At 45.8% G+C, this 25,869-nt stretch overlaps 2 protein-coding genes across 5 annotated transcripts in view; one reads left to right on the top strand and one right to left on the bottom strand.

The window, feature by feature from the left end:
* Positions 1 to 24,588, bottom strand: part of TICRR (TOPBP1 interacting checkpoint and replication regulator) — a 41,535-nt gene extending 16,947 nt beyond the window's left edge. The window contains exons 1-5 of one of the 4 annotated variants that reach the window (XM_083411771.1): positions 24,473 to 24,588; positions 24,217 to 24,321; positions 2,317 to 2,602; positions 778 to 1,019; positions 97 to 322 (exon numbers count right to left, since the gene is read on the bottom strand). In XM_083411771.1, coding sequence (XP_083267897.1) covers positions 97 to 322; positions 778 to 1,019; positions 2,317 to 2,569 — 721 coding nt within the window. In that variant the 5' untranslated portion in view covers positions 2,570 to 2,602; positions 24,217 to 24,321; positions 24,473 to 24,588. The other 3 variants (XM_083411769.1, XM_083411770.1, XM_083411772.1) reach the window with 3 other exon arrangements.
* Positions 24,532 to 25,869, top strand: part of RHCG (Rh family C glycoprotein) — a 36,293-nt gene continuing 34,955 nt past the window's right edge. Inside the window, exon 1 of the mRNA XM_083412153.1 lies at positions 24,532 to 25,050. Coding sequence (XP_083268279.1) covers positions 24,858 to 25,050 — 193 coding nt within the window. The 5' untranslated portion in view covers positions 24,532 to 24,857. The remainder of the gene's footprint in view (positions 25,051 to 25,869) is intronic.

The following is a 25,869-nucleotide window of genomic DNA, read 5'->3' on the forward strand; positions in this document are numbered from 1 at the left end:
ACAAAATAAGAGGCCTGAAGATTCCTCCGCCGATGAAACAATATGGGTGAAGTTCGCTGGAAAGTTCTAAGCAAGCAAGCAAGCATGTAAACGTACCAGAACTTGCCAGATCACCAACTTGATTTACCACGCTGCTCACGATTTCTGGAAGGCTAGACTCCTCTTTTGAAAGATTCTCTTCTAGAGCTGTTTGAAGGAAGGCTCTCTCAACTTCTGGTGCTCTCTCAGCACAGAGTAAAGAAAGAACTGCAGTGCTATTCGAGGTGGGAGAGAAAATCCCAGTACAGGGACAATAGGCCTCGGATGGAGACACTTCAGCAACCTTTTAAAAAGGTAAGGAAGAAAAAAATATATATCATATAGCAGCTCTACCTTTGCTCAGAAAGGAAACACTATTCAGTATTCAGGGCAACCCTCTGTGTGTGAAGTGCATAGACCAGAAAACATGGACCACTTGAAAACTGCTCAGAATCTTGGTAAATCATTTAATGACTTTTCTGCCTGTTGTGGAAAGGGTAATGCACTCAGTTCACAGACCACAGCATGGTAACCCCTGGACTAGAGAATGGTGCCAAAATATCTGATTCAGCTCTATATCTGAGGTTTTGCAAGGTGCAACTCTGGCTAATATAAGCTATCCCCTGGAAAAAGTGATACATGTACTACTGAATGCTCAACAAGTAGAATGAGTCATAAATGTGACAAATAAATATTGAAAACTAGTTAGCTCTTCACAACTAAATGAGAGTTGCTATTTTGAACAGACATAATCCTTACCATGTGTAGCCCTTGTGCTTGGAGGGATTTTACAAACTGCTGAAACAATGAAGTCTCTTGGACTGACAGTCCTGACAATGTGCTTCGCAGTATCCAGCTCTCTGTGTGAAAGCTCCCAGCATGCACTGCATTCCAGCTGGTCATAGTGCATTTCAGAGTAATATTGACTGGACTTTTGAGGTGCCTCTGGCTTAGAGTTAGAGGCTCCAAGACCACACTACAGCTTTGTGCCTCTTCAACTCCTGTTTAAGGGAAAACACAAGCGTTAAGGTTTAAGAGCTTTTAAAATGGAAAAGAAATAAGTTAATTAAAGCAGGAAATAAATTATTAATTAACTGAGAACTCGGCGACTATGCAAAAAATAAAGAGATTTACACTTTATTTACTAGGTTGAGAAGCATAGAACTGATCCTTATACCTAGGAATAGCTTCTTACAAGTTTAGTTGAGACAGATGTTCGTTTAACACACCAGGCCCCTTTCAAAAATAATACTAATGCAGGTATTACATTTGCTGTCTCTCAGTCTTCTTATAAGGATGCTCTCAGCAACAAGCTACATGTTTTAGCTAAAAGATTAACCATCTCACATTTAAGTTAAAACTCAAGACAGCAGCTTTCCAGAGTACAACTTCATTGTTACCCTACTTGTTTGCTGAAGAATTTATAAACATCTGCAATTGGGAAACGATTTAATTGGTCTGTTTGAAAGTACAGTGGTACCCCGGGTTAAGTACTTAATTCATTCTGGAGGTCTGTTCTTAACCTGAAACTGTTCTTAACCCGAAGCATCACTTTAGCTAATGGGGCCTCCCGTTGCTGCTGCGCCACCGGAGCATGATTTCTGTTCTCATCCTGAAGCGAAGTTCTTAACCCAAGGTACTATTTCTGGGTTAGCAGAGTCTGTAACCTGAAGCGTATGTAACCCGAGGTACAACTGTACAACTACTTAAAAGAATAAAGCAGGGATGGAGATCCCACAGTTCATCTCTGGCCACTTGTCATGCTGGTTGGGGCTGTTGCAAGCTGGAATCCAACAACTTCTGGAGGGCCACAAGTTACCCAGCACTGGAATAATGTATCCTTTTCACAGCACTTGAGCTGTACAGAAAAGGGAAAAGAAGTACTTGCTGGCTATAACCAGGCATTACTTTCATTACCATCATTATTGATTTTTATCATCTTCCAAAGCAACTACTCTATTCTGAACTTAAAAATGGAAAGTGTCATGCTGGTGGTCAACAACTGGGAAACACAGGCCTGTGAGCACTCCAACTGGAGAACAGCCTTTACCAAAGGTGTCATGGGCTTTGAAGACGCTCAAACTCAGGACGAAAGGAGAAAAAATGCTAAGAGGAAGGCACGTTTGGCAAACCCTCACCATGATCAACACCTGCCCGGAAACCTATCTACCCACTGTGGAAGGACGTGTGGATCCAGAATTGGCCTCCACCGTCACTTACGGCCTCACTGTTAAAACCGTGTTTATGGAAGACAATCTTACTCGGCTATGAGTGATTGCCAAAACAGACTTTCATTACCATCAGATTTGAGGTACAACACTCCTTCTACATGAGGGAAGGACGCTTGCAATGAAGAAGGCGAGGTAAACAGGCAGTTCAAAGTTGAATCAAAAGGCAGGGTTGTAGTCCATGGTGTGAATGGTTGCCCAGAGGACACAGGCTCCATAGGAAAGTCAGGGGTAGCCCCTGTACATTGGTGACTCAAACACTGAATTAAAGTCTCAGAGGGCAAGATGTTGCCCCCCAATAAGCGCATCAGTTCAACCAACATCCAGTAGCCAATGTGGTCTGACGTTCCAAGAAGCTGAAACAAGGCAACAGAAAGGCTCAGGTTAGTGATTAGTAGGATGACCAAAGGCTAATGATACAATGTATTCTGCCTACAAGCAGAGGGAAAAGAAATATTATGGTCTGAGAGATTTCAATTATGCAATTTTTGTTATTAAATATTGCTATGAAAACAACTGTCCAGTGCTGGTTGAACGTTTGGTGGTTTCTTTTTGTTTTTAGCAAAGAACCAAGGCATATACAGTGGTGCCTCGCAAGACGAAAAGAATCCGTTCCGCGAGTCTCTTCGTCTAGCGGTTTTTTTGTCTTGTGAAGCAACCCTATTACCGGCTTAGCGCTATTAGCGGCTATTAAAGGCTTAAGGGATTAGTGGATTAGCTGCTAAAAGGCTATTAGCAGCTTAGTGCCTTAGAAAAAGGGGGTGGGGAGCGGGGAAAAAATGCAAGAATCGCAAGACATTTTCGTCTTGCCCATAGAGAAATTCGTCCTGCGAAGCGCATTGAAAAACGGAAAATCCTTTCGTCTAGCGGGTTTTCCGTCTTGCGAGGCATTCGTCTTGCGGGGCACCACTGTATACTAAAAGCAGGCTTCTAAAAAGTAACCTCCAGGCAATCAGGGGAAGCATCTGAAAGACCACCTGCTTCCCTACACACCCTAATGGGTCTGAGGTTCAGCAGAAGGTAACTCTGTGCATGTGTATTTGTGTATGTAGCTAAGTGCTGTCATCTCTGTTGAAGAGAACAGGTAGTCCACATGCACAGAAGTTCTATGCACATCTCATAATGTGGACTGCACACTTATACAAACATACCCTTGCAGTGTCACTATCTGTGAAAACCAGAGGAGCGTAACGGGTTGTAGAAGATAGTATTGGACCCTGACCAGTGAGATCTGGGTTCAAATAGTAATTGAGGCATAAAGCCCACAACATCACCATGGGACCACCGATCTCTCTCTCTGCCTAACCTACATTAACAAGTTTGAGGGAGGATAAAATGGCAAGCCCAGCATTTGACACCATGTGCTTCTTTGGGGAAGAGAGGGAAACAAACACAACTAGCAACATGCCACATAAGATGGCAGGGTAATCATTTGTGATGCAGCATCCATAATGATTAATTTTCTCATATTACCTTGATCCAGTCAGCAGTGTCCACCCAATACAATGAGATTTTCTGGCTAGCCATCATTTCCCGGATTCTCTTAGGGATGAACTTTTCTGTCAGATCACATGAAGCAAGCAGTTCATCAGAGAAATGAGTAGGACTTCCAGAAACAAATTGCAGCAGCTCCCTCTGGGAATGAGGGCAAGGAGAGAAGAGGAAAATAGCATTCACAAAGCCCTCAGAAGGAATATAACTCCCTGGAGGTTTGTTCAGGGTCACAGTTAACTTGCTTTTCTGGTTCCTCAACACTGGTTTGGATGGCGAAGCAATTTCAGGCCGGTCCCACTGATAGTCAAGTAACGATTCTTTCAGTATGTTCTGAGTGAGTGTGGCTCGGGGTACCGAGCCAGAGGACTTTGGGTTGCAGTCCTGGTTTCCAAACTTTGCATCCAGCTCCTCCTCGAATTCTTCCCAACTGCGGGATCCAAGCTCACGGAAATTGCCCACTCGCGAAGTTCTGCCCCGGGCGCCTGAGGAGTCAAAGAACTTGAAGCCCCACCGGATTTTAGCTAGGCCAAACTTGCAGCCCAAGTAGTTCAAGATCCTCAAGGTGCCCAGGTGAAGGTGAATCTTCCGCTCAGAACTGGCAGTGTCCAACAGGAAAACCACATTGTAGGAGCAAGTCATGACGCTACAGAAAGTGCTTTTTTTTGGTATGGTGCCTGTGGTCCGGCAGTCCAGGGCGGCGCTCACGAAAATGCAGATTACATAAACCAGCCGGCAATCTAAGGACAAACCCAGCTCAGCCTCCTTGCCTTAGCATCCCAAGGCTGCTCCTGGATACACTTCCTTAAGAAAGATTAGCCCCACTGAAGAGGCAACTGGGGGAACTTACTTCCAAGCATGCATTCTTAGGGCCAGGCTTGTAAACAAACTGAATTTTCTATTCTGCCTGGGACGCCAAAAATACGTTTCCCTTAAGATTTAAGTCCTATTGCCCCTCCCCCACCCCCTGCATTAACAAACCTCCCCAGTGAATTCCTCTCACGCCCCTCACTGCCACCTTCTCCGCCCAACCCTCCCTAAAAGGGGGCTCTTAATAAGAGTAACAGCTTAATACTAAGGGAGCACTCGGTTAACTGCTATTTTCAAGTCTTAAAAGGGCCCCACTAGCTTCTCTAAGCCCCCTCGGGGTCAACCGCACCACAGCTTCAGAATAAAAACAGGCCCCCGTTTCTTATGTCGCCGCCGCCATTATCTCCTGCGCGCATCCCTCAGTCGAACTGCTGGCGCGCTCCCCTCTCCGCTCTTCTGATTGGCTTCAAGGCGCCTCGCAGCCGCCCTCGCCATTGGCCCGGGTGGCTTCCTAGGCTCCGCCCCGCTCTCGCGAGGTCCTTCGGACTCCTGTTCCTTTTACAAAATAGCGCTGGGCTTCTTCTGATTGGCTAACTGCTTGAGTGGCGGAAGAGCGGATTCCCTCTCCACTTCATCTAGGAAGACGTGGAGGCCGAACTTCCGGCTAAAAAGTAATCCTGCCGCTCTGGACTTCTCTCTATGGAAAATCAGTTCTTAGGCCGGAAGTGTCCAGGGGTTTTTGCCTGTGCCAGTTGCACGCTTACCTAGGAGCAAACCTCACTGAAGATCTGTATAATTTTCTATCCCTGTTATTGGCCCTCCAGATTACTGGGTCGTCGGTTTGCTTAGCTATATTTTGCCTCTAGGCTGTTCTAGGCATTATATTTCTTTGGTTTTTCTCCCCCAGGCCAGCTTCCTGCTTCACTTTCATTGGCCAGTAGCTCTGGGACGCGAGCTCCCATTGGCTGGCAATTGGGAGGCACAGATTGGACTGTGGGCGGAGTTATTTTGAATTTAAATGTTAAAGAGTTTGCATTGGAGGGGAAAGGAGGTGACTGGTGGGTGGGGAGTAATACAGTAGCAGAATCTGTTAATAATAAGCTCTTGGAAAGGAACCCTGACCTAATAAGGACAGTGATAGTTTGTTAAACAGAACACACAATTACTGGTATTCAAAGGAGCATCTCTGTTAGCCTATAAGGCAGTAAAGCCAAGATAAAGTGCTGTAATCTTCAGAGCTGTGTGCAATGGACAAACAGGGTCTTGGCAGATTACAGTGCAATCTTGTAAAATGTTTACTCAGGAGAAAGCCCCACCGAGTTCCATTGGATTTACGTTTAGACAAGTGTGCTTAGTATTGTAATTCTGGGAGGGGTTGCATTGTAGGATAAGCTTTGATGGACCCGATGCAGTAGTTTTCCGTCTGTTTGGACCAGAGACTCGCCTATAAACTGAACCTACAACATAATAGCAAATTTCAATTTTTGAATAGTGCATATTCATCTCTTCCTGTCTTCTACAATCTTCCTCTTTTCCCTTCCATTTTTTGGGTCCCTCTCCCTTCTCTTAGTAAAATAATAATAATAATAATAATCGTCCTGAATATGTTTTTTGTTTTGTTTTTGTTTTAAAGTTAAATGATGGTGTTTCCTATTGTGAAACCGATTTCTTGGCCCTGGCCAGTCAGTTCACTAATCTCTCATCAATTTCCAGGAATCTCGGGGAAACAGCAATGCCAGAACTGTTAAGACGGTTATGAAACCGATACAAGTTTGTCAGGCAAATAAGCCTTGAGATAATAAGCCTTACTGTTTCTTTCTCTTTTTTACCACTAGATGTCAATATAGGCTCACTTATAAGGAAATGATTGCTTGTTCGGATAGAGCTAGGTTATTTTCCACCCAAGTAAGGCTGCATGCTAATTGTAATAAATTATTTATTTGATTTATATCCCACCTTTTCATCTAAGGAGCTCAAGGTAGCTTACATACTTCTACTTCTCTTTGCCATTTTTATCCTCAACAACATCCCTGTGAGGTAGGCTAGGCTGAGGGTGAGATATTTGCCTAAGCCCACCCAGGTGAGCTTCATGGCCGAGTGGGCATTTGAACCCTGGTCACCTAGATCCTAGTTCAACACTCCAACCACTATGCCACACTGGTGTTATAAGAATTCTAAGGTCTCAAACATAAATTAAATGTTCAGAAATGTACGAGGCAAACGCATACATAAGTATATAAACCACGTGTCTGAAATAGTACAGGAGAGCCATCCTGAAGCCATTTTGACTCTCCCAGTGACCTCAAATATTCCTCTGCAGTAAGGGAGGAAAATGGGGAAAGCCTTCACATTGTCTTTTGCTTGCAAATCCTGTCGTAAAGGGTGTATTTGTGTATTAATAGGGTGAGCCTGTGACCTGAATTCAGGAACTAAAGTATTTACCATCACAAAAGAATGGCTAGGCTGCCCAGGTAACGCAATCAGTGACCATTATCAGGTATCCTGGCAGACAGGATTTCTGCTGTAGACAGCCTCCTTCTGTGATGTATATATGATGTTTTGGGGGGTTGTCTTGAGCTACAGGGTGGGCAATTTCAAAAGTCTATATAAGGGCTTGTGCACCATTGTTCTGGATTCTTTCCTCCCTCCTTTGTGTGGGGAGTGGGGACCCTGTTGCAACAGTACTTTTTTTATTGCAATAAAGATCAGGCTTACCAGCTGCTTTGCTTCTCAATATACTCTGGTTGGCCTCTGTTATTTTCTCCTGCCGATAGGAAACCCAATTAAGGACTATACGGGCTCTTGGATACCTGATAAGCGAAAAGGAGCAGTTTTTTCTTATAACACTGGCGTTCAACACTTACGTGAGACTGACAGTCCTATTGAACTTAGTGGGACATAAGTCCAGCAACACATGAAATGGGAAATTAAACCTTTAAACCTTTTAGAGTTGCATTTTCTAAAAACAAGTCACTGGTTTATTTATTTTTTAAATCACCCCAATTACACATGTAGCGTTTAGACTTGTGGACTAAGGCTGGGAAGATCTGGCTTAAATTTTTCACTCAGCCATGGAGCTCCTGGGTGATCTTGGATCAATCACTACCTCTTAGCCTAAAGGATTGTTGTGAGGGTAAAATGGGGTGGGGTGAGCTATGCAGTTCTGTGCTCCTGGGATGCAAAGGCAATTTATAAGTATCTATTTTTGACGTTGATTTTTGTTAATTGTTTAGCAAATTAGAAATACTGGTACAGTTTCTTCCTTAGAGAGCCAGTGTGGTGTAGTGGATAAGAGCGGTGGACTCGTAATCTGGTGAACTGGGTTTGCGTCTCCGCTCCTCCACATGCAGCTGCTGGGTGACCTTGGGCTAGTCACACTTCTCTGAAGTCTCTCAGCCCCACTCACCTCACAGAGTGTTTGTTGTGGGGGAGGAAGGGAAAGGAGAATGTTAGCCGCTTTGAGACTCCTGAAGGGGAGTGATAAAGCGGGATATCAAATCCAAACTCTTCTTCTTCTTCTTAGAGCTTTGGAGTGGGGAATCTGTGACTCCCTAGATGTTGTTGGACTCCAACTCTCATCAGCCCCAGCCAACAGAGCCAATGGCCAGAGATGAAGAAAAGCAATACCTGGAGCCCCTCGTCTTGACCAATAAAACTTTCACCCTATCAGCTGCCCTCTCCTTTCTGAAAGATAACCTATTGCCAGTGGCGTAGCGTGGGGGGTGCAGGGGGGGCCGGCCGCACCGGGCGCAATGTCTGGGGGGGGGGGCGCTTGCACTCGCAGCTCTCTGCCCCTACCTGGCTCACTCACTCTCTCACACTGCAGTGCTGGCTGTGCGAATCCGATCCGAGCCGCCGGGTCGCCGCCCACTGTGGAGGGGAGGGTGCCAGGCGTGCGGTGCGGTGCGGAGAGAGAGCGAGGGACTATCTGGTGGAGGGACAGTGCAGTGGGGGGGGGCCAAATTACTTGACTTGCCCCGGGTGCTGACAACCCACGCTACGCCACTGCCTATTGCACTTAATAAAGTGTTTATTGAGTTTTCATAATTGTGTTGTCAATAAGAAACAAGGCATAATCATTAAAACCAAAAAAACCCTGTCTGCCAATTACAGATTAATATAAGGCAAAGGAATATATCAGCACAACGGATAGCGTCCACAGAGATCATGTTGATGAATAGAGGTAACCCTGCCACAAAGTTGTCTCAGTTAATGGGAGATGAAACATGTACCGTATTTTTCGCTCTATAAGACGCACCACACCATAAGACGCACCTAGTTTTTGGAGGAGGAAAACAAGAAAAAAAATATTCTGAATGTCAGAAACCAGACCAACAAGAGGGATCACTGCGCAGCGAAAGCAGCGATCCCTCTTGCTGTTCTGGCTTCTGGGAAAGCTACACAGCCTGCATTCGCTCCATAAGACGCACACATATTTCCCCTTATTTTTAGGAGGGAAAAAGTGAGTCTTATAGAGCAAAAAATACGGTAAGTTCTTATGAATGGCTGTTTTCTCAGGAATGGTTGAAGCCACCTAAAGTTAGTAGCCATAGTGGGGTAGCGGATTCTACCTATGTGATAGAGGAATGGGATGGGTAGTGACTAAGGGGAGAGCCCTTAGTCACCATGTAGATCAGAGGTAGGTGGGGCTGCATTTCCTGCTGATATATATATCATGATATATATATATCATTTATCATGATATGGGACCAAAGATAAAACAGGGAGGGGAATACAGTGGTACCTCTGGTTACGTACTTACTTCGTTCCGGAGGTCCGTTCTTAACCTGAAACTGTTCTTAACCTGAAACTGTTCTTAACCTGAAGCACCACTTTAGCTAATGGGGCCTCCCGCTGCCACTGCACAATTTCTGTTCTCATCCTGAAGCAAAGTTCTTAACCCGAGGTACTATTTCTGGGTTAGCGGAGTCTGTAACCTGAAGCGTATGTAACCTGAAGCATATGTAACCCGAGGTACCAGTGTGTTAAAGGTCAGGATAAGGAGTTTTGCAATGATCTCCGAATAAACAGGGAGCTGGTGAAGAGATGAGATTTAAGGGAGGAAGCCGTATATTCAGAGCAACGAATGAGAGAAGTTTTGGAAACAGACTTCTGGATAGAGGTGAGTATAGCTGTGCATAGCTGGACAGGTGGACTATTTATATTATTATTAGAAGGCAACTTTCATCCTATACCCTCTTGATTATGTCAGAGATAAATACAGTGGTGCCCCGCAAGACAAATGCCTTGCAAGACGGAAAACCCGCTAGACGAAAGGGTTTTCCGTTTTTCAATGCGCTTCGCAGGACAAATTTCCCTATGGGCTTGCTTCGCAAGACGAAAATGTCTTGCGAGTCTTGAGATTTTTTTTCGCTCCCCACCCCCTTTTTCTAAGCCGCTAAACCGCTAATAGCCTTTTAGCAGCTAATCCGCTAATCCGCTAAGCCTTTAATAGCTGCTAATAGCCGCTAAACCGCTAATAGCGCTAATCTGCTAAGCTGCTAATAGGGTTGCTTCGCAAGACGAAAAAACCGCTAGACGAAGAGACTCACGGAACGAATTAATTTCATCTTGCAAGGCACCACTGTACAGTGGTACATTGCTTGTCGAACTTAATCCGTTCCGGGAGTCCATTCAACTCCCAGAACCATTTGAAAACCAAGGCGTGACTTCTGATTGGGTGGAGGAGCTTCTTGCACTCAATTAGAAGCTGCGTCGGACGTTTGGCTTTCAGAAAACGTTTGCAAACTGGAGCACTTCTGGGTCTGCAACATTTGGGAGGCAATTTGTTCAGGAGCCAAGCTGTTTGACAAGCAAGGTTCCACTGTAGAACTCTTCCTGGATCATCCATGCACATTTATTTATTTTTAAATTACTACACTGGCTTTCCTTATGGCAGATAACCAAATGAGTTTATAACCTAGAAATCCAATGAAGCTAAAATGTAACATGAAAACAGCAATAGCCGGTGGCCTTCAGAACCTGGTACTAACAGATAAGAGAAAACCAGAATGAAAGCACGGGCCTCGAGCATTAGACTATCTGCTTTCAGAAGGATGCATACTTGATGGCCACTTGATGACTCAGAAAGAGCCGTAGTTCAGTGAGAGAGCACATGATCTGCATACAGACAGTCCAAGGTTCAATCTCCTGGTAGAAGAAGAGTTTGGATTTGATATCCTGCTTTATCACTACCCTAGGGAGTCTCAAAGCGGCTAACATTCTCCTTTCCCTTCCTCCCCCACAACAAACACTCTGTGAGGTGAGTGGGGCTGAGAGACTTCAGAGAAGTGTGACTGGCCCAAGGTCACCCAGCTGCTGCATGTGGAGGAGCAGGGAAGCGAACCCGGTTCACCAGATTACGAGTCCACCGCTCTTAACCACTACACCACACTGGCTCTTGGTAGGGCTGGGGAGAGAATCCAGCCTGAAACCCTGAAGAGCCTCTGCCAGTCAGTGCAGGTAATACTGAGATAGATGGACTCATTGAACAACACGTAGCAGACACAGAGCGCTGATTGGATTTAGCCAGGATGCCAACTTTAATTGCCAATGAATCCACCAGGTACTCTGCCTCCCCCATAGCATATCTAGCTAAACTCAAAGTCCCTAAGCTCCGGAGGGCTTTTACCCTGGCACGATGTCACGCCCTCCCCTCGGCTGTCATTGTAGGTCGTTACAGGAAGATTGCTTACTCAGAGAGACAATGCCCCTGTGACTCTGGTCAGATAGAAACAATAGAGCATGTGCTTCTCCAGTGCCTATACTACAGAGACACTCATATTAGCCTCATCTCCCCACTACTCCATAAGTACAGTGGTACCTCAGGTTATATACGCTTCAGGTTACATATGCTTCAGGTTACAGACTCCGCTAACCCAGAAATAGTGCTTCAGGTTAAGAACTTTGCTTCAGGATGAGAACAGAAATCGTGGCAGTGCAGTGGCAGCAGGAGGCCGCATTAGCTAAAGTGGTGCTTCAGGTTAAGAACAGTTTCAGGTTAAGAATGGACCTACGGAACGAATTAAGTACTTAACCTGAGGTACCACTGTACCCAGGGCACACAGGACAATTTTATTTTATACCTCCCAGCTGCTGCCAGATACCAATCCTGCTACAGCATACATTGCTGCCAGATTCTGCACAGCAGCATTCAAAATTTGTCAGATGATGACCTGTGCAACAAACTAGATTGAATGTACACTCACATCAGAGTGCTCTCTGCACTGATAGTTGTAGTCTTTTATATACTAACCTTTTATGCTCTTTCATATCTGTTTAATGTGGCAAGAGCTGCTGGGTGACCTTGGGCTAGTCACACTTCTTTGAAGTCTCTCAGCCCCACTCACCTCACAGAGTGTTTATTGTGGGGGAGGAACCCTAACCCTTCTTTTAGATTCTTTTAGTTTCTTTTAGATTCTTCCTATAGTCTTTTAGTTATAGGTAAAGGTAAAGGGACCCCTGACCATTAGGTCCAGTTGTGACCGACTCTGGGGTTGCGGCGCTCATCTCGCTTTATTGGCCGAGGGAGCCGGCGTACAGCTTCCTGCTAGGTTGGCAGGAGCAGGGACAGAGCAACGGGAGCTCACCTGGTCACGGTGATTCGAACCGCCGACCTTCTGATCGGCAAGCCCTAGGCTCTGTGGTTTAACCCACAGCGCCACCCGCATCTCTCCTTTTAGATATACCTTCTGTTTTAATACTTTTTAGCTTTCCAAAACATTTTACACATGATTGTACCCCACCCTACTTATGCTGTTCTATGACCGTAATAAATATTTGGTTGATTGACTTAGATGGACCAATGGCCAGCCATGGTGCAAGATGGGCTTCCTGTGTTCTTATAGGTATTTGAATGGCCCATGCCAGAATGTACCTGTCGAAGCGGCCTGATAGGGACATGTAGGAAAGGTGAAGTCACAACCTGCCTTATCAGCAGTGGCAAGAGAACAGAAAACAACAAAGAGCCTAGCGGAGTTTTCTAACTGACTTCTGATGGAAAGATAGGATCCATAAAAATCTGTTGGTTGACAACCGCCAGGTTAAGAGCTGATAACGTCAAAGCCTTGGGGTTGGAAGCTGATCCAACTGGGTTGTCCTGCTCCAGGCAAGTTGCTGTGGCTCTTTTGTTCCTCCTTTGCTCCTTGCATTCTCCTTCCTTCACTCCTTCGTCAGCAATGCAGCTTGCTGCCAGCGTCACCTTTTTGCGCACTCTTGTCACCCAGGAGTCCAGCATTAGCATGGATCTAAGCTGGCAAGTAGGGATGGGTGACCCAACCAGATCAGCTTCCAACCCCAAGGCTTTGACGTTATCAACTCTAAATTACAGTTTCTCATTTTCCCAATCTTAAGTTCAGTTCTCTGCATTTCCACATCAGTTTGCAGTTTACGTGTGTATGTGTTTTCTGTTTTACAATTTAGAATATTCAATTAAACAATCTTAAAATATCAGTGACCTCCCTTCTTCTCTTTACATGTTTCATTTTACATATCATAAATTCCTGCATATTTTACATAAACTAAAGCATTCAGTATTCCATTATTACATCCACCAAAACTTATTTACACTGTTGAATTTATCTTAATGCTGCCAACATTTTCAAGTGTACACGATTCTTCCCCATATATTCAACAAACATTTTCCAGTCTTCTTTAAATGTATATTCTTCTTGTTCTCTTATTCTATAAGATAGATCTGCAAGCTGTGCATATTCCATCAGTTTAAGTTGCCATTCTTCTTTAGTTGGGATCTCACTCGTTTTCCATTTTGGGGCTAACAAAACACCAGCCACAGTAGCGGCATACACAAATAACCTTTTTTGACACCTGGGAATTTCCATCTGAATTATCCCCAACCCAATGGACTCTGTTTTTTGGGGGGAAAGTACTTAAAAATTTTTTTTTTAATTCATTATGGATTTCCCCCCAATGCTCTTTTAGCCTTTTACAGGTCCGCCACATATGAAAGAATGTTCCCTTGTGTTGTTGTTTTTAAATGCTTTCTGAAAATTCATCAGCACTTTATTGTGAATAACACCTAACATACACATACACATTTTTTTGTAGGCCATCTTCCCTAGTAAGCACAATTATGCTGGGAAGTCTAGAGAACAGGGAGTGTGATTTCTCAGACCGTTATCATTCATGAAGCTTAGTCCTCAGGCCCCATGTTATGTCTCATTGAATTAGCTGAGTCTCATTAAATAAAATGCATAAGGAACCATGTACAATACCTTCAGCTCCTTGGAGGAAAAAGTAGGATATAAACACAATGAAAAGTATTCTTTCTGCAGGAAAACTCCTTGCTGAGGATGTCAGTGGTGGGGCATCATTTTGCCATGGAGAAATTTCAAAATCATACATTTAATTTTGGGGGGTTTGCCAAAGGCTGGCAATCGAGAATGTAATGCTACAAGCTGTAAGACTGATATGCTCTTGAAACCTTTCTTGGCATTGCCTGAAGCGAATGGAAACCTGCAACATTTGCGCTCCCTGAACTGATGTGCTATTGTATTCAAACCACCAAACAACACCCCATTTTCCTGAAACTGAAATTGATACCAGAGTGACCTCCTTCACTTGCCTTATCAGAGGACAGAGGTGGGTGGAAATGGTCATTTCTCCCTTGCACTGTTGCTACTTTTTATACTCTACTTTTTATATCATTTTTACACAGTGGGAAGAACTCTGGGTGTTGTTATCATTTATAAGCACAGTTGTTGATTTTTTTTAAAATAGAAATCTCATTTCTAAGTTTTGCTTGAAGACTGCACATTGCAAACACTATGAAGCATATATTTTCACTTTGCACGTTTCCTCCTTGCTTTCTTTATAAGCAAATGCAGATGCAGCTTTACTAGCAAACATTGAAACAAATAAATAACTAATGCCTTCTGACCCAAAACAAAGGCTAAGAGCAGACTGAAAACAGTTCAGATTAAGAAGCAGAAGATAAAACCATTAAAGGATAGCTTAATCGGTAGAGCATGAGACTCTTAATCTCAGGGTTCTTCATGAGAACCCTTAATCTGAGGGTTCAAGCCCCACGTTGGGCAAAAGATTCCTGCATTGCAGGGGGTTGGACTAGATGACCCTCATAGCCCCTTCCATCTCTACAATTCTATGAACAGATCCCATGTCAAAAGCTCTTCACTCTAGCCCCATAAGCTGCTACTTTGCTCTCTTAAAAGGGCAGTGCTTATTTTTCCTTTTTGTCCCTTCCAGAACACCTATGCCAGGTGCGGGGACCATTGGCCCTCCAGATGCTCCTGAACTACAACTCCCATCAGGCCCAGCAAGCATGGTCAGTGACCAGGAATGGTTGGAGTTGGAGTTTCAGGAATATCTGGAGGGCGAAATGTTGCCCAGCCCTGACATGTGTTCTGTTAACTCACCCTTCCTTCAGACTTCAGCTCAAAACCCACCTAGACTGAGGAGACTTTAGCTTAACCCAGGAATGGGGGATGTTTTTCAGCCTGAGGGCCTCATGCCAGTGTTGGGTGGAGCAACGAATGTCCATCTTACCCTTGTGCTGTAGGCTGCTTTCCACACACACTCCCAAACCCTTCAGTAGTCTCCACCCAGGCAAGCAAGAGTTCAAGGACATGTTCCAGACAGGCAAAAACACTTGAGGAGGGTATTAAGCAGTGGCAGTGAGGAGTTTTGCTTAGTCTGAGAGCATTATTATCATCATGCAATGATTTTGCAAAGTTTTTTGCAGATAAAGTCGCTCAGATTCGGGAAGAGGTAGACGCCACCGTGGGAGCAGGGCCAGGGCGGGAGAGTGCTAGAGTCCTGTCTAGTCAAGTTGCGTGGGATCAATTCCAATCTATTACCTCCGAGGATGTGGACAGGCTGCTTGGACGAGTGAAACCAACCACCTGTCTCCTTGATCCTTGCCCATCCTGGCTTATAAAAGCTAGCCAGGAAGGGCTGGACGATGGGCTTCGTGGGGTGGTGAATGCTTCCCTCCATGAGGGAGCCTTCCCAGACCCGCTGAAAGAGGCGGTTATTAAACCACTTCTTAAAAAACCATCTTTAGATGCGGCCACGATGGCCAACTATCGCCCAGTCTCAAATCTTCCATTCTTGGGCAAGGTGATTGAGCGAGTGGTTGCTGAACAACTCCAGGCACGCCTGGAAGAAGCGGACCATTTGGATCCCTTCCAGTCGGGATTCAGGCCTCATCATGGGACTGAAACTGCCTTGGTCGCACTGGTTGATGATCTCCGGCGGGCTAGGGACAAAGGTGAGAGCTGTTTCCTAGTTCTGCTGGATCTCTCAGCGGCATTTGATACCATCAACCATAGCATCCTTCTGGACCGTCTTGAGAGGCTGGGAGCTGGGGGCACTGTCATACAGTGGTTCTGCTCCTTCCTCCTGGACCGTGTTCAGAAAGTGGTGGGAGGGGATGAGTGTTTAGACCCCTGGGCTCTCACTTGCGGGGTGCCTCGAGGTTCTGTCCCCCATGCTTTTCAACATCTATATGCAGCTGCTATATGCAGCCTCTCTTTCAAATCAGAACCAGTGAAGGCGGTGAAGGTCCTGTGTGAGTGTCTGGAGGTGGTTGGAGGATGGATGGCAGCTAACAGATTGAGATTGAATTGAAAAGTACTGTTTTGGGTGGACAGGAGGCAGGGAGGTGTGGAGGATTCCCTGGTCCTGAATGGGGTAACTGTGCCCCTGAAGGACCAGGTGTGCAGCCTGGGAGTCATTTTGGACTCACAGCTGTCCATGGAGGCACAGGTCAAATCCGTGTCCAGGGCAGCTGTTTACCAGCTCCATCTGGTATGCAGGCTGAGACCCTATCTGCCTGCGGACTGCCTCGCCAGAGTGGTGCATGCTCTGGTTATCTCCCGCCCTCCCACCAGATGTCAAAGAGAACAACAACTACCAGACTTTTAGAAGACATCTGAAGGCAGCCCTGTTTAGGGAAGCTTTTAATGTTTGATGTATTATAGAATTTTAATATTTTTTTGGAAGCCGCCCAGAGTGGCTGGGGAAGCCTGGCCAGATGGGCGGGGTATAAATAAATTATTATTATTATTATTATTATTATTATTATTATTATTATTATTATTATACCCCCGCCTATCTGGATGGGTTTCCCCAGCCACTCTGGGCAGCTCCTAACAGAATATTAGAAACATATTAATGGGTTTTCTCAGGACGGTGGAGGGCCTGTGTGCTTTGTCCCATTGGTGTTGCGGTGGTGACACTTACCCTTCTTCAGATAGGAAATGCTCTGTAAGGGGCAGGGAGGAGAGAAAAATGGGGGGAAGGTCGAGAAGTGTCAGTTGGGGGAGACTGAGAAATGTCCCTATTTTCATCTGAGGAATGTTAGAGGGTATGCAATGAAATGTGTACAACAGGGCGAGAAAAACCTTGGAAAGGAGATTATTCCACATCTCAGGGGCCACCACAGAGAAGATCCTTTTATGACCTGATGCCCACAAACTTGCTTTTATTTCGTGGAAAGGTTGACATGTGTCCATTCAAGAATAAAGGTGTATATATGTGAGAGAGCGAGAGTGAGAGAGATTATGCTCATATCCAGGGATACAACTTGATCAGTGCCAGATTTACGTATAAGCTAAACAAGCTATAGCTTAAGGCCCCACTTCTTGGGGGCCCCCCAAAAAATTATAGGGGAAAAAACCTGGATGCACATTTCCAAAATATAAGATAAAAAACAAATAAAATAAAACCTACATACAGCAACAGTGTTTTGTGTTGTGTAGGCTCCTACTTGTTATGTGGAAAAGGCTTTAGATAGCTATTAGGTCCATAAATTACCATATAGCATATATTCAACACAAAAAAGAGGGACAATTTGTTGTTGACAAAGGACAGCTGGACATATAAAAGGCCCCATTACCTTCCGTAGCTTAGGGCATGGGTAGGCAAACTAAGGCCTGGGGGCCTTCTAAATCCAGCCCATGGATGGTCCAGGAATCAGCGTGTTTTTATATGAGTAGAATAAAGGTAAAGGGACCCCTGACCATTAGGTCCAGTCGTGGCTGACTCTGGGGTTGCGGCGCTCATCTTGCTTTATTGGCCGAGGGAGCCGGCGTACAGCTTCCGGGTCATGTGGCCAGCATGACTAAGCCGCTTCTGGCGAACCAGAGCAGCGCACAGAAACGCCATTTACCTTCCTGCCGGAGCGGTTCCTATTTATCTACTTGCAGTGCTTTCGAACTGCTAGGTTGGCAGGAGCAGGGACCGAGCAACGGGAGCTCACCCCTTTGTGGGGATTCGAACCGCTGACCTTCTGATCGGCAAGTCCTAGGCTCTGTGGTTTAACCCACAGCACCACCCGTGTCCCCATGAGTAGAATGTGTCTTTTTATTTAAAACACATCTCATTTGTGGGGCATAGGAATTTGTTCATTTCCCCCATAAAAATTATAGTCTGGCTCCCCACAAGGTCTGAGGGACAGTGGACTGGCCTCCTGCTGAAAAAGTTTGCTGACCCCTGGCTTTGGGCCTCATCAAACCTAAATCCGGCCCTGAACTTGATAGTGGTTGATAACAGGGAGGAGTCCTGCACGACAATCATCTGCAAAAGCCAGGAACTGGGATGCCAAGGAAATGAAAAAGAAGCTATTCAAAAGTTGAACAAAGAGAAGGGAGTGGCAAAGGCTATCCTCGCCCGGGGCACCATGTGGTCTAGAGACAGCCCTGGTTTTTTTCCTCTTCCTTACAAGTGAAGCAGTGAGCAACATGTTTTCCTTTAACCACACCTTGATTGGCATTTGCATTGTCCCATTCCTTGGTGATACAATGCTTTCAAATGAAAACAATGTCAAGATGTGTTTCAAAACACTGCGTACAGGAAAAACAAAGCACTTGTCCCTTAGATGACTGTCCTTTCATGTTACCCAGACTTCCATTCATTCTACCAAGATCTCCTTGTAACCATTTCAAGTTTCAGCTGTTCTGTTTCAACCATTTCCAGGAGCGTTTGTCGTTCCCTTAGATCAGGGATGGAGGACCCTGTGGCCTTCTGGATGTTGTTGTAATCCAACTCCCATCAACACTAGCCAACAATGGCTGACAACTGGGAAAGATAGGGGGTTGTAGGATGCTTCCACAACATGCACAGCAAACATGCTTTCCCCCACCCCACAAATCAAGACTTTTTGCAATAAGGAAAGTGACAGGGGAAATGTGGGATACACCTGCTTGACACGGCATCGTATAACTACCCTGTAAGGAAATAAGAGGGAATGCTTGATAAAATGGCTGACATTGTCTAACCACCCTGCAAGCCTGTGCAAACATATTGTGACTTCTTCTTCTTCTTCTTCTTCTTCTTCTTCTTCTTCTTCTTCTTCTTCTTCTCCTCCTCCTCCTCCTCCTCCTCCTCCTCCTCCTTCTCCTCCTCCTCCTCCTCCTCCTCCTCCTCCTCCTTCTCCTCCTCCTCCTCCTCCACCCATCTGGCTGGGTTTCCCCATAGGTTGTTGGGAAGAAAACAAAGCATCTGAAGATAGTGTTGCAAGTAATGGCGGTGAACCTGTGGCCCTCCAGACATTGTTGGACTCCAACTCCCATCATGACCAATGGCCTGGGACGATGGGAGTTGTAGTCCGACAAATATCCAGATGGGTTCCCCTTCTGTGCCTTAGCTGATGACCGGAAATATTATTATTTATTAAATGTGTATACCACCCATCCTCTGCAGATCTCAGGGCAATTCACAACATAAAATTAAAAGATGATAAAAAGAACAAAACAACAGCAAACACAGACCAATAACCCTCTCCCTCCACCCACTCCCATAAACCCATTTAAAATAAGAGGAGCATTTTTGCCTGGCACCTAAAGGTGTATAATGAAGGCGCCAGCCAAACCTCCTTGGGGGGAGCATTCCACAAACGGGGAGTCACTGCAGAAAAGCCTGTTCTCGTGTTGCCACCTTCCAGACCTGTTGTGGAGAGGGCACGCGTGAATGATGATTGCAGGGTCCAGGTCTGTTCACGTGAGGAGAAGCAGTCCTTGAAGTATAGCCATTTAAGGCTTTGTAGGTCAAAACCAGCCCTGTGAATTGGACCCAGAAACTAATTGGCAGCCAGTACAGTTGGGCCAGGGACGCAGGTGGCTCTGTGGGTAAAAGCCTCAGCGCTTAGGGCTTGCCGATCGAAAGGTCGGCGGTTCGAATCCCCGCGGCGGGGTGCGCTCCCGTTGTTCAGTCCCAGCGCCTGCCAACCTAGCAGTTCGAAAGCACTCGCGGGTGCAAGTAGATAAATAGGTACCGCTTACTAGCGGGAAGGTAAATGGCGTTTCCGTGTGCGGCTCTGGCTCGCCAGAGCAGCGATGTCACGCTGGCCACGTGACCCGGAAGTGTCTCCGGACAGCGCTGGCCCCCAGCCTCTTGAGTGAGATGGGCGCACAACCCTAGAGTCTGTCAAGACTGGCCCGTACGGGCAGGGGTACCTTTACCTTTACCTTTACAGTTGGGCCATGATTTTTAGCAGCCAGCTGTGATCCTCACAGTGGGGTGAGAAATGGGAGAGAGGTTGTGTTTAGACTACAGGAGAACCACTGGACCATGCAGGCAACTTCGTGGTTTGGAAGACTGCCCACAAAGTTCTGATCCCAAAGACCGATAAGGTGAGAAATGGTGGAAAATAAGGCAAGGTGAGAGAGTCTATTGCTTCAGTGGAAAAGATGTTATTTGGTGCCCATAATGGGTGCAAACAAGGAAAGAAAGACTCTTTGCTTTCTTTCCAGTGGAAAAAAAAAGTATTTGCTTAACTCGATCTCTGCCACCCTACAGATGTTTTGGGTTACAATTCTGATAGGCCACAGCTGGATGGTGACCGATGCAAAACAGAGGCAGAGCAAGATCACTCCCAGAGCTACATAAGTCCCAAATGGGATGAATGAAGTCTGGTGCCCATAGAGACTCATGGGGTGGGGGGAGAGAGACAGGAAGAGGCAAATACTTCTACTTTAGCCTCTGCAGAGATCTAGAATGACATTGGCGACGCTACGTCTAAAGAGGACTGGATCCCTGGACTGGATGTAAGTAAGAAGACAGGCGGCCCCGAAAAAGCACAGGATTGTGGCCCTGAAAAAGCACTTTCTTTGGGGCCGCCGTGCTCTCAGGGGGGGGGGGGCTGTCCCAGTTTTTCCAGGACACTTGCAGGGGTGGCGCTGTGGTCTAAACCACCGAGCCTCTTGGGCTTGCCGATCAGAAGGTCAGCGGTTTGAATCCCACGACGGGGTGAGCTCCCGTTGCTTAGTCCCAGCTCCTGACAACCTAACAGTTTGAAAGCACACCAATGCAAGTAGATAAATAGGTACCGCTCTGGTGGGAAGGGAAACGGCGTTTCTGTGCACTCTGGTTTCCGTCATGGTGTTCTGTTGCACCAGAAGCAGTTTAGTCATGCTGGCCACATGACCCAGAAAGCTGTCTGTGGACAAACACCATCTACCTCGGCCTGAAAGCGAGACGAGCTCCGCACCCCACAGTTGGCTTTGACTGGACTTAACCGTCAAGAGGTCCTTTACATTTTTACCTTTTTTTTGCTGCTTTTGGCAAATGCTGAGGGCATATCTCTTTACTTTGGCCTTTGATACTTGAGATGTGTTTGGGGGGTGCACTTTCCCCTGTTACTGTAATTTGTTTTAACTGTTCTTAATCTTAAACTGTTGTAACTTGCCCTGGGACCCGGTGGTAAAGGGCAGATAATGCATTTAAAATAAAACAAAATAAGTAACAAAAATATAAAGCAAAACAGCACTGTGCAACTTGCTACTTGAGAACGATTGCCCAGGAGTCAATTAAAACTTGCCCCCAGGTGAACGGCAACTTAAAAACCTGCATTAGTAGTTCTAATGATGAGTATAAGTTAGATAACGGCTAACAATGTACACCGCAGTGCCCCAGTGGCAGTTGGGTTTTTTTTACACCCAGTGACCAAGCCAGACGGTTTACATGCCATCCCCATAGAGACAGCTGCAGGCAGTTCTGGAATGGCCTTCTGTGTTCCTTAGGAGGTTAGGAAAGAAAACGGGAGGAGGGAAGAGGTGAAAGGGAAGGGCAGCAAGACCTGCTGTGAGCTGGAGGGAAACCAAGAGGCCAGAAGAAGATAAGAAGAGCCTGCTGAATGGCCCATCTAGTCCAGCATCTTGTTCTCATAGACGCTAACCAGATGCCTGTGGGAAACCAACATGGAGGACTCAAGCACAAGAGCACTCTCGCCTCCTGGGGAAGACCATAGCCATCATGGGTCATGACCTTCATGAATCTGACTCATCCTCTTTTAAAGCCATCTAAGTTAGTGGTGGGGACGCGGGTGGCGCTGTGGGTTAAACCACAGAGCCTAGGACTTGCCGATCAGAAGGTTGGCGGTTCGAATCCCCACGACGGGGTGAGCTCCCGTTGCTCGGTCCCAGCTCCTGCCAACCTAGCAGTTCGAAAGCACGTCAAAGTGCAAGTAGATAAACAGGTACCGCACTGCTCTGGTTCACCAGAAGTGGCTTAGTCATGCTGGCCACATGACCCAGAAGCTGTACGCCGGCTCCCTCGGCCAATAAAGCGAGAAGAGCGCCACAACCCCAGAGTCGTCTGTGACTGGCCCTAATGGTCAGGGGTCCCTTTACCTTTACATTAGTGGTCATCACTGCCTCCAGTGGGACAGAGTTCTACAGTTGAATAAAGAAGTACGTTTTTTATCTGTCCTGAATCTTCGAACGTTCAGCTTCATTGCTGAGAGCAGCAAGAGGTAAGGTTTTAAAATGATGGAATATGCACAGCTTGCGGACTTAACATATAGAATAAGAGAAGAAGAAGAACATACGGTACTTTTAGAGAAGACTGGAAAATGTTTATTGAATATGGAGGGGGGGTTGTGTAGACTTGAAAACGTTGGCAGCATCAAGATAAATTCAACAGTGTAAATAAGTTTTGATGGACGTAATACAGTGGTACTTCGGGTTAAGTACAGTGGTGCCCCGCAAGACGAATGCCTCACAAGACGGAAAACCCGCTAGACGAAAGGGTTTTCCGTTTTTCAGTGTGCTTCGCAGGACGAATTTCCCTATGGGCTTGCTTTGCAAGACGAAAATGTCTTGCGAATCTTGAGATTTTTTTTCGCTCCCCACCCCCTTTTTCTAAGGCGCTAAGGCGCTAATAGCCTTTTAGCAGCTAATCCGCTAATCCCTTAAGCCTTTAATAGCCGCTAATAGCCGCTAAACCGCTAATAGCGCTAATCCGCTAAGCCGCTAATAGGGTTGCTTCGCAAGACGAAAAAACCGCTAGACGAAGAGACTCGCGGAACGGATTAATTTCGTCTTGCGAGGCACCACTGTACTTGGAGGTTTGTTCCGGAGGTCCGTTCTTAACCTGAAACTGTTCTTAACCTGAAGCACCACTTTAGCTAATGGGGCCTTCTGCTGCTTCCGCACTGGCAGAGCACGATTTCTGTTCTCATCCTGAAGCAAAGTTCTTAACCCGAGGTACTATTTCTGGGTTAGCGGAGTCTGTAACCTGAAGCGTATGTAACCCGAGGTACCACTGTAATGGAGTACTGAATGGTTTAGTTTATGTAAAATATGCAGGGATTTATGGTATGTAAAATGAACTATGGAAAGAGAAGAAGTCATTGATATTTTGATGTTTAAATGAGTATTCTATATTGTAAAGCAAAAAACATTAATAAAAATTATATATAAAAAATAAAATAAAATGGTGGCTTTTAATGACAGGATCAAGTCCTAGGAGTTTAAAAGCTGCATTAGAAGAGAATTCCTCTGAGCATATGCAGAGTCTATTTCCCCATGCTACACTTAACAACTACAGCCAGCTTCCACCCATCTAGAATTAGAGAGTAGTATATAATAAGGTGCTAGTTCTGCATTTTATATGCCACAAGAAAACTCCTATGTAACAGCTAGAGTTTCATACTAGGCCCGGGAGAAAGCAAAATCCATATCTCCATACCCAGCCATAAAATCACTGGGGGATATTTGAACTGAACACTTCTCTTTAACCTAGCCTACCTCACAGGGTCGTTGTGCTGATGACTGGTAGGGGAGGCGGGAAACCATGTACACCATCTTGAAAGGTCAGAAATGTAATAAGTAAATAGCTCTTAGTGTAGTGCAGGAGATGAAAGAATGAAATCAATGAAGGATCCTGTGGACCCAAAATACAGATACACAGGGGAGGCTACCCACTGCTTCTCTAAATCATTCCCTGCTCTGGCCTTGGTTCTTTCACACCATACATTTAAAGTGGTGTCGTAGTGCTTTAAATGTATGCTGTCAATACACACGCATACAAACACACACGCACACACACACACGTGTGCCTGAAGCAGCTCACACTACACCACACAAAGGACAACCACAATTCAGAAACCATGTTAGGAACCATTACAAATAACCCATAATGTCAGTCTTTAAATATATCATTAAAAAATCAACCTGTGCAAGCAACTTTGTACAAATCAATAGACTGTTTTAACAGCTTGAAACTAAACAGGTGCGAGGATCAAACTTAGCGCAGAAATAAAACAGCAGTATATAAGGCCAAGGGGGGGGGGGGATCTCCGTTTCAAAAAACCAGTCCGCATAGATTCACCACAGTTAACTTACATCCCTTGAATGTCAGCCTTCCCTCCCGACTCTCTCACCTGCTAAGTCCCTTCCCCATCGCTCACCTGAGGAGGTAAAGATTGTCACTCCTCCTACACTCACGGTCTTGATCCAACTCGCAAACTGAAACAGTGAGTCCACATGAGAACGCAGTGCAACAGGTATGGTTACTAAGCAGAGTGCAAATGTAGATGAGATACATAGAGTGGTCATTTTCTTAGCTGTGATGGCACTGCGGCTGCCTCCCCACACCAGCACAAACTCAGCCACTGTGTGTACCCCACAGATAACCCTGGCTTATCAACCTCTAGCCGCTCCCACCTTAGGATGCTGTGATGCTAATCATGGAATCCATCCAGCCGTGATGCTGAATCTATTCATCTGTGATGCTGAGCACACAGAATGCACTCAGTTTCTTAAGCCTGCCCGACACATGTGCCTCGCCCCTTTGTTTGTGGCTGGTTATATGAGAGAGTGCCCTCATCTATTAAGCAAGCTCTGAAATGGGACTGGTTGCCAGTGTCCTTGAATGTCTGAAGTGATGACTGACAGCTGCACGGTCACACCCACTTCTCCCCAGATGACATAAAATGAATGAACTTCCCCCAGCAGTTGGGACTGTAACTTCGCACTTCCCAGCTCACACACAGCTCCTCTTCCCCCTTCACCAAACAAGCAGGCAAATGACAAACTGATTGCGAGGACTATGATGGCGAGGAACACCGACATGCGCTGGCGTCTGCCGCTGGTTTGCCTCCTCTGGGAGCTTGCCATGATCATCCTTTTTGGCGTCTTCGTGCGCTTCAACGCAGAATCCGATATAGCCGGCTGGGAGAAGGCGAAGCAGGAGAAGAACATCACGAGCGATGCTGAGAATGACTTCTACTTCAGATACCCGTGTAAGTAATGTTGACATTTGGCCATTAACGTTACGGGGGGCCTTTCCAGATTGTCGGGATTTTTGAAGGAGGGGTTCTTACTGCATACCAGGAAATTTAGGTTTGGGTGACTGATGAGGATCAAAGCATTCTGTCACTCTGGTGCAACAAAGGCACTTTTTAAAGAAAAGAAACAGACTGTTTGCAGTTAAGAAAGTGACGGGAGAGTTGACGGTGTTCGAAAGTGAGGGGTGCACGGATGGTTTAGTAGAAAGCTGCATAAAACCCCTGCAAGCAAATCAGGATGAATGCTCATTGTTGTATAAAATTCCTGCAAACAAATCAAAATCAATGCTCAAGAAACACCAGGTATAAACTAGCCTCCGTGTAAGCTTTGTGAAAGGGAATCAGGATGGCTGCTCAGTAAACAGGTGATCCAGAGGAGCCCAGTGATTCTTTATTTCTCCCATTGGACCCCATCCATGGGGCACCATCTATATGTAGACCTTGGGACCCCAACCACTGCACAGTGGGTGTTGGCAAGCACCCAAAGGAAAGGGGTTAATCGGGAATCATGATCCTGCATTGGTGAGGCACGTTATCACAGAGGAATGATTTCAGTCCCAGGTCAGTTTAATTTCAGTGTTCTGGTCATATACATCCTGCCCTACCATTGGACAAAGTGCCGTGGCTGTTTCAGGCAGCTGATCTTAGATGCTGTGAAAGGGCAACAATGATCAAGTATCTATTTTTTATTCTATTTTGAGGCAGGGATTTTTCTCAGGTGCCAAAATACTGTATACCGTGACTTGGGGAGAGGTTTTCTGTTTTCTGTTCTGC

The sequence above is a fragment of the Podarcis tiliguerta genome, assembly GCF_965153285.1.
Source record: "Podarcis tiliguerta genome assembly, chromosome: 14".
Lineage (NCBI taxonomy): Eukaryota > Metazoa > Chordata > Lepidosauria > Squamata > Lacertidae > Podarcis > Podarcis tiliguerta.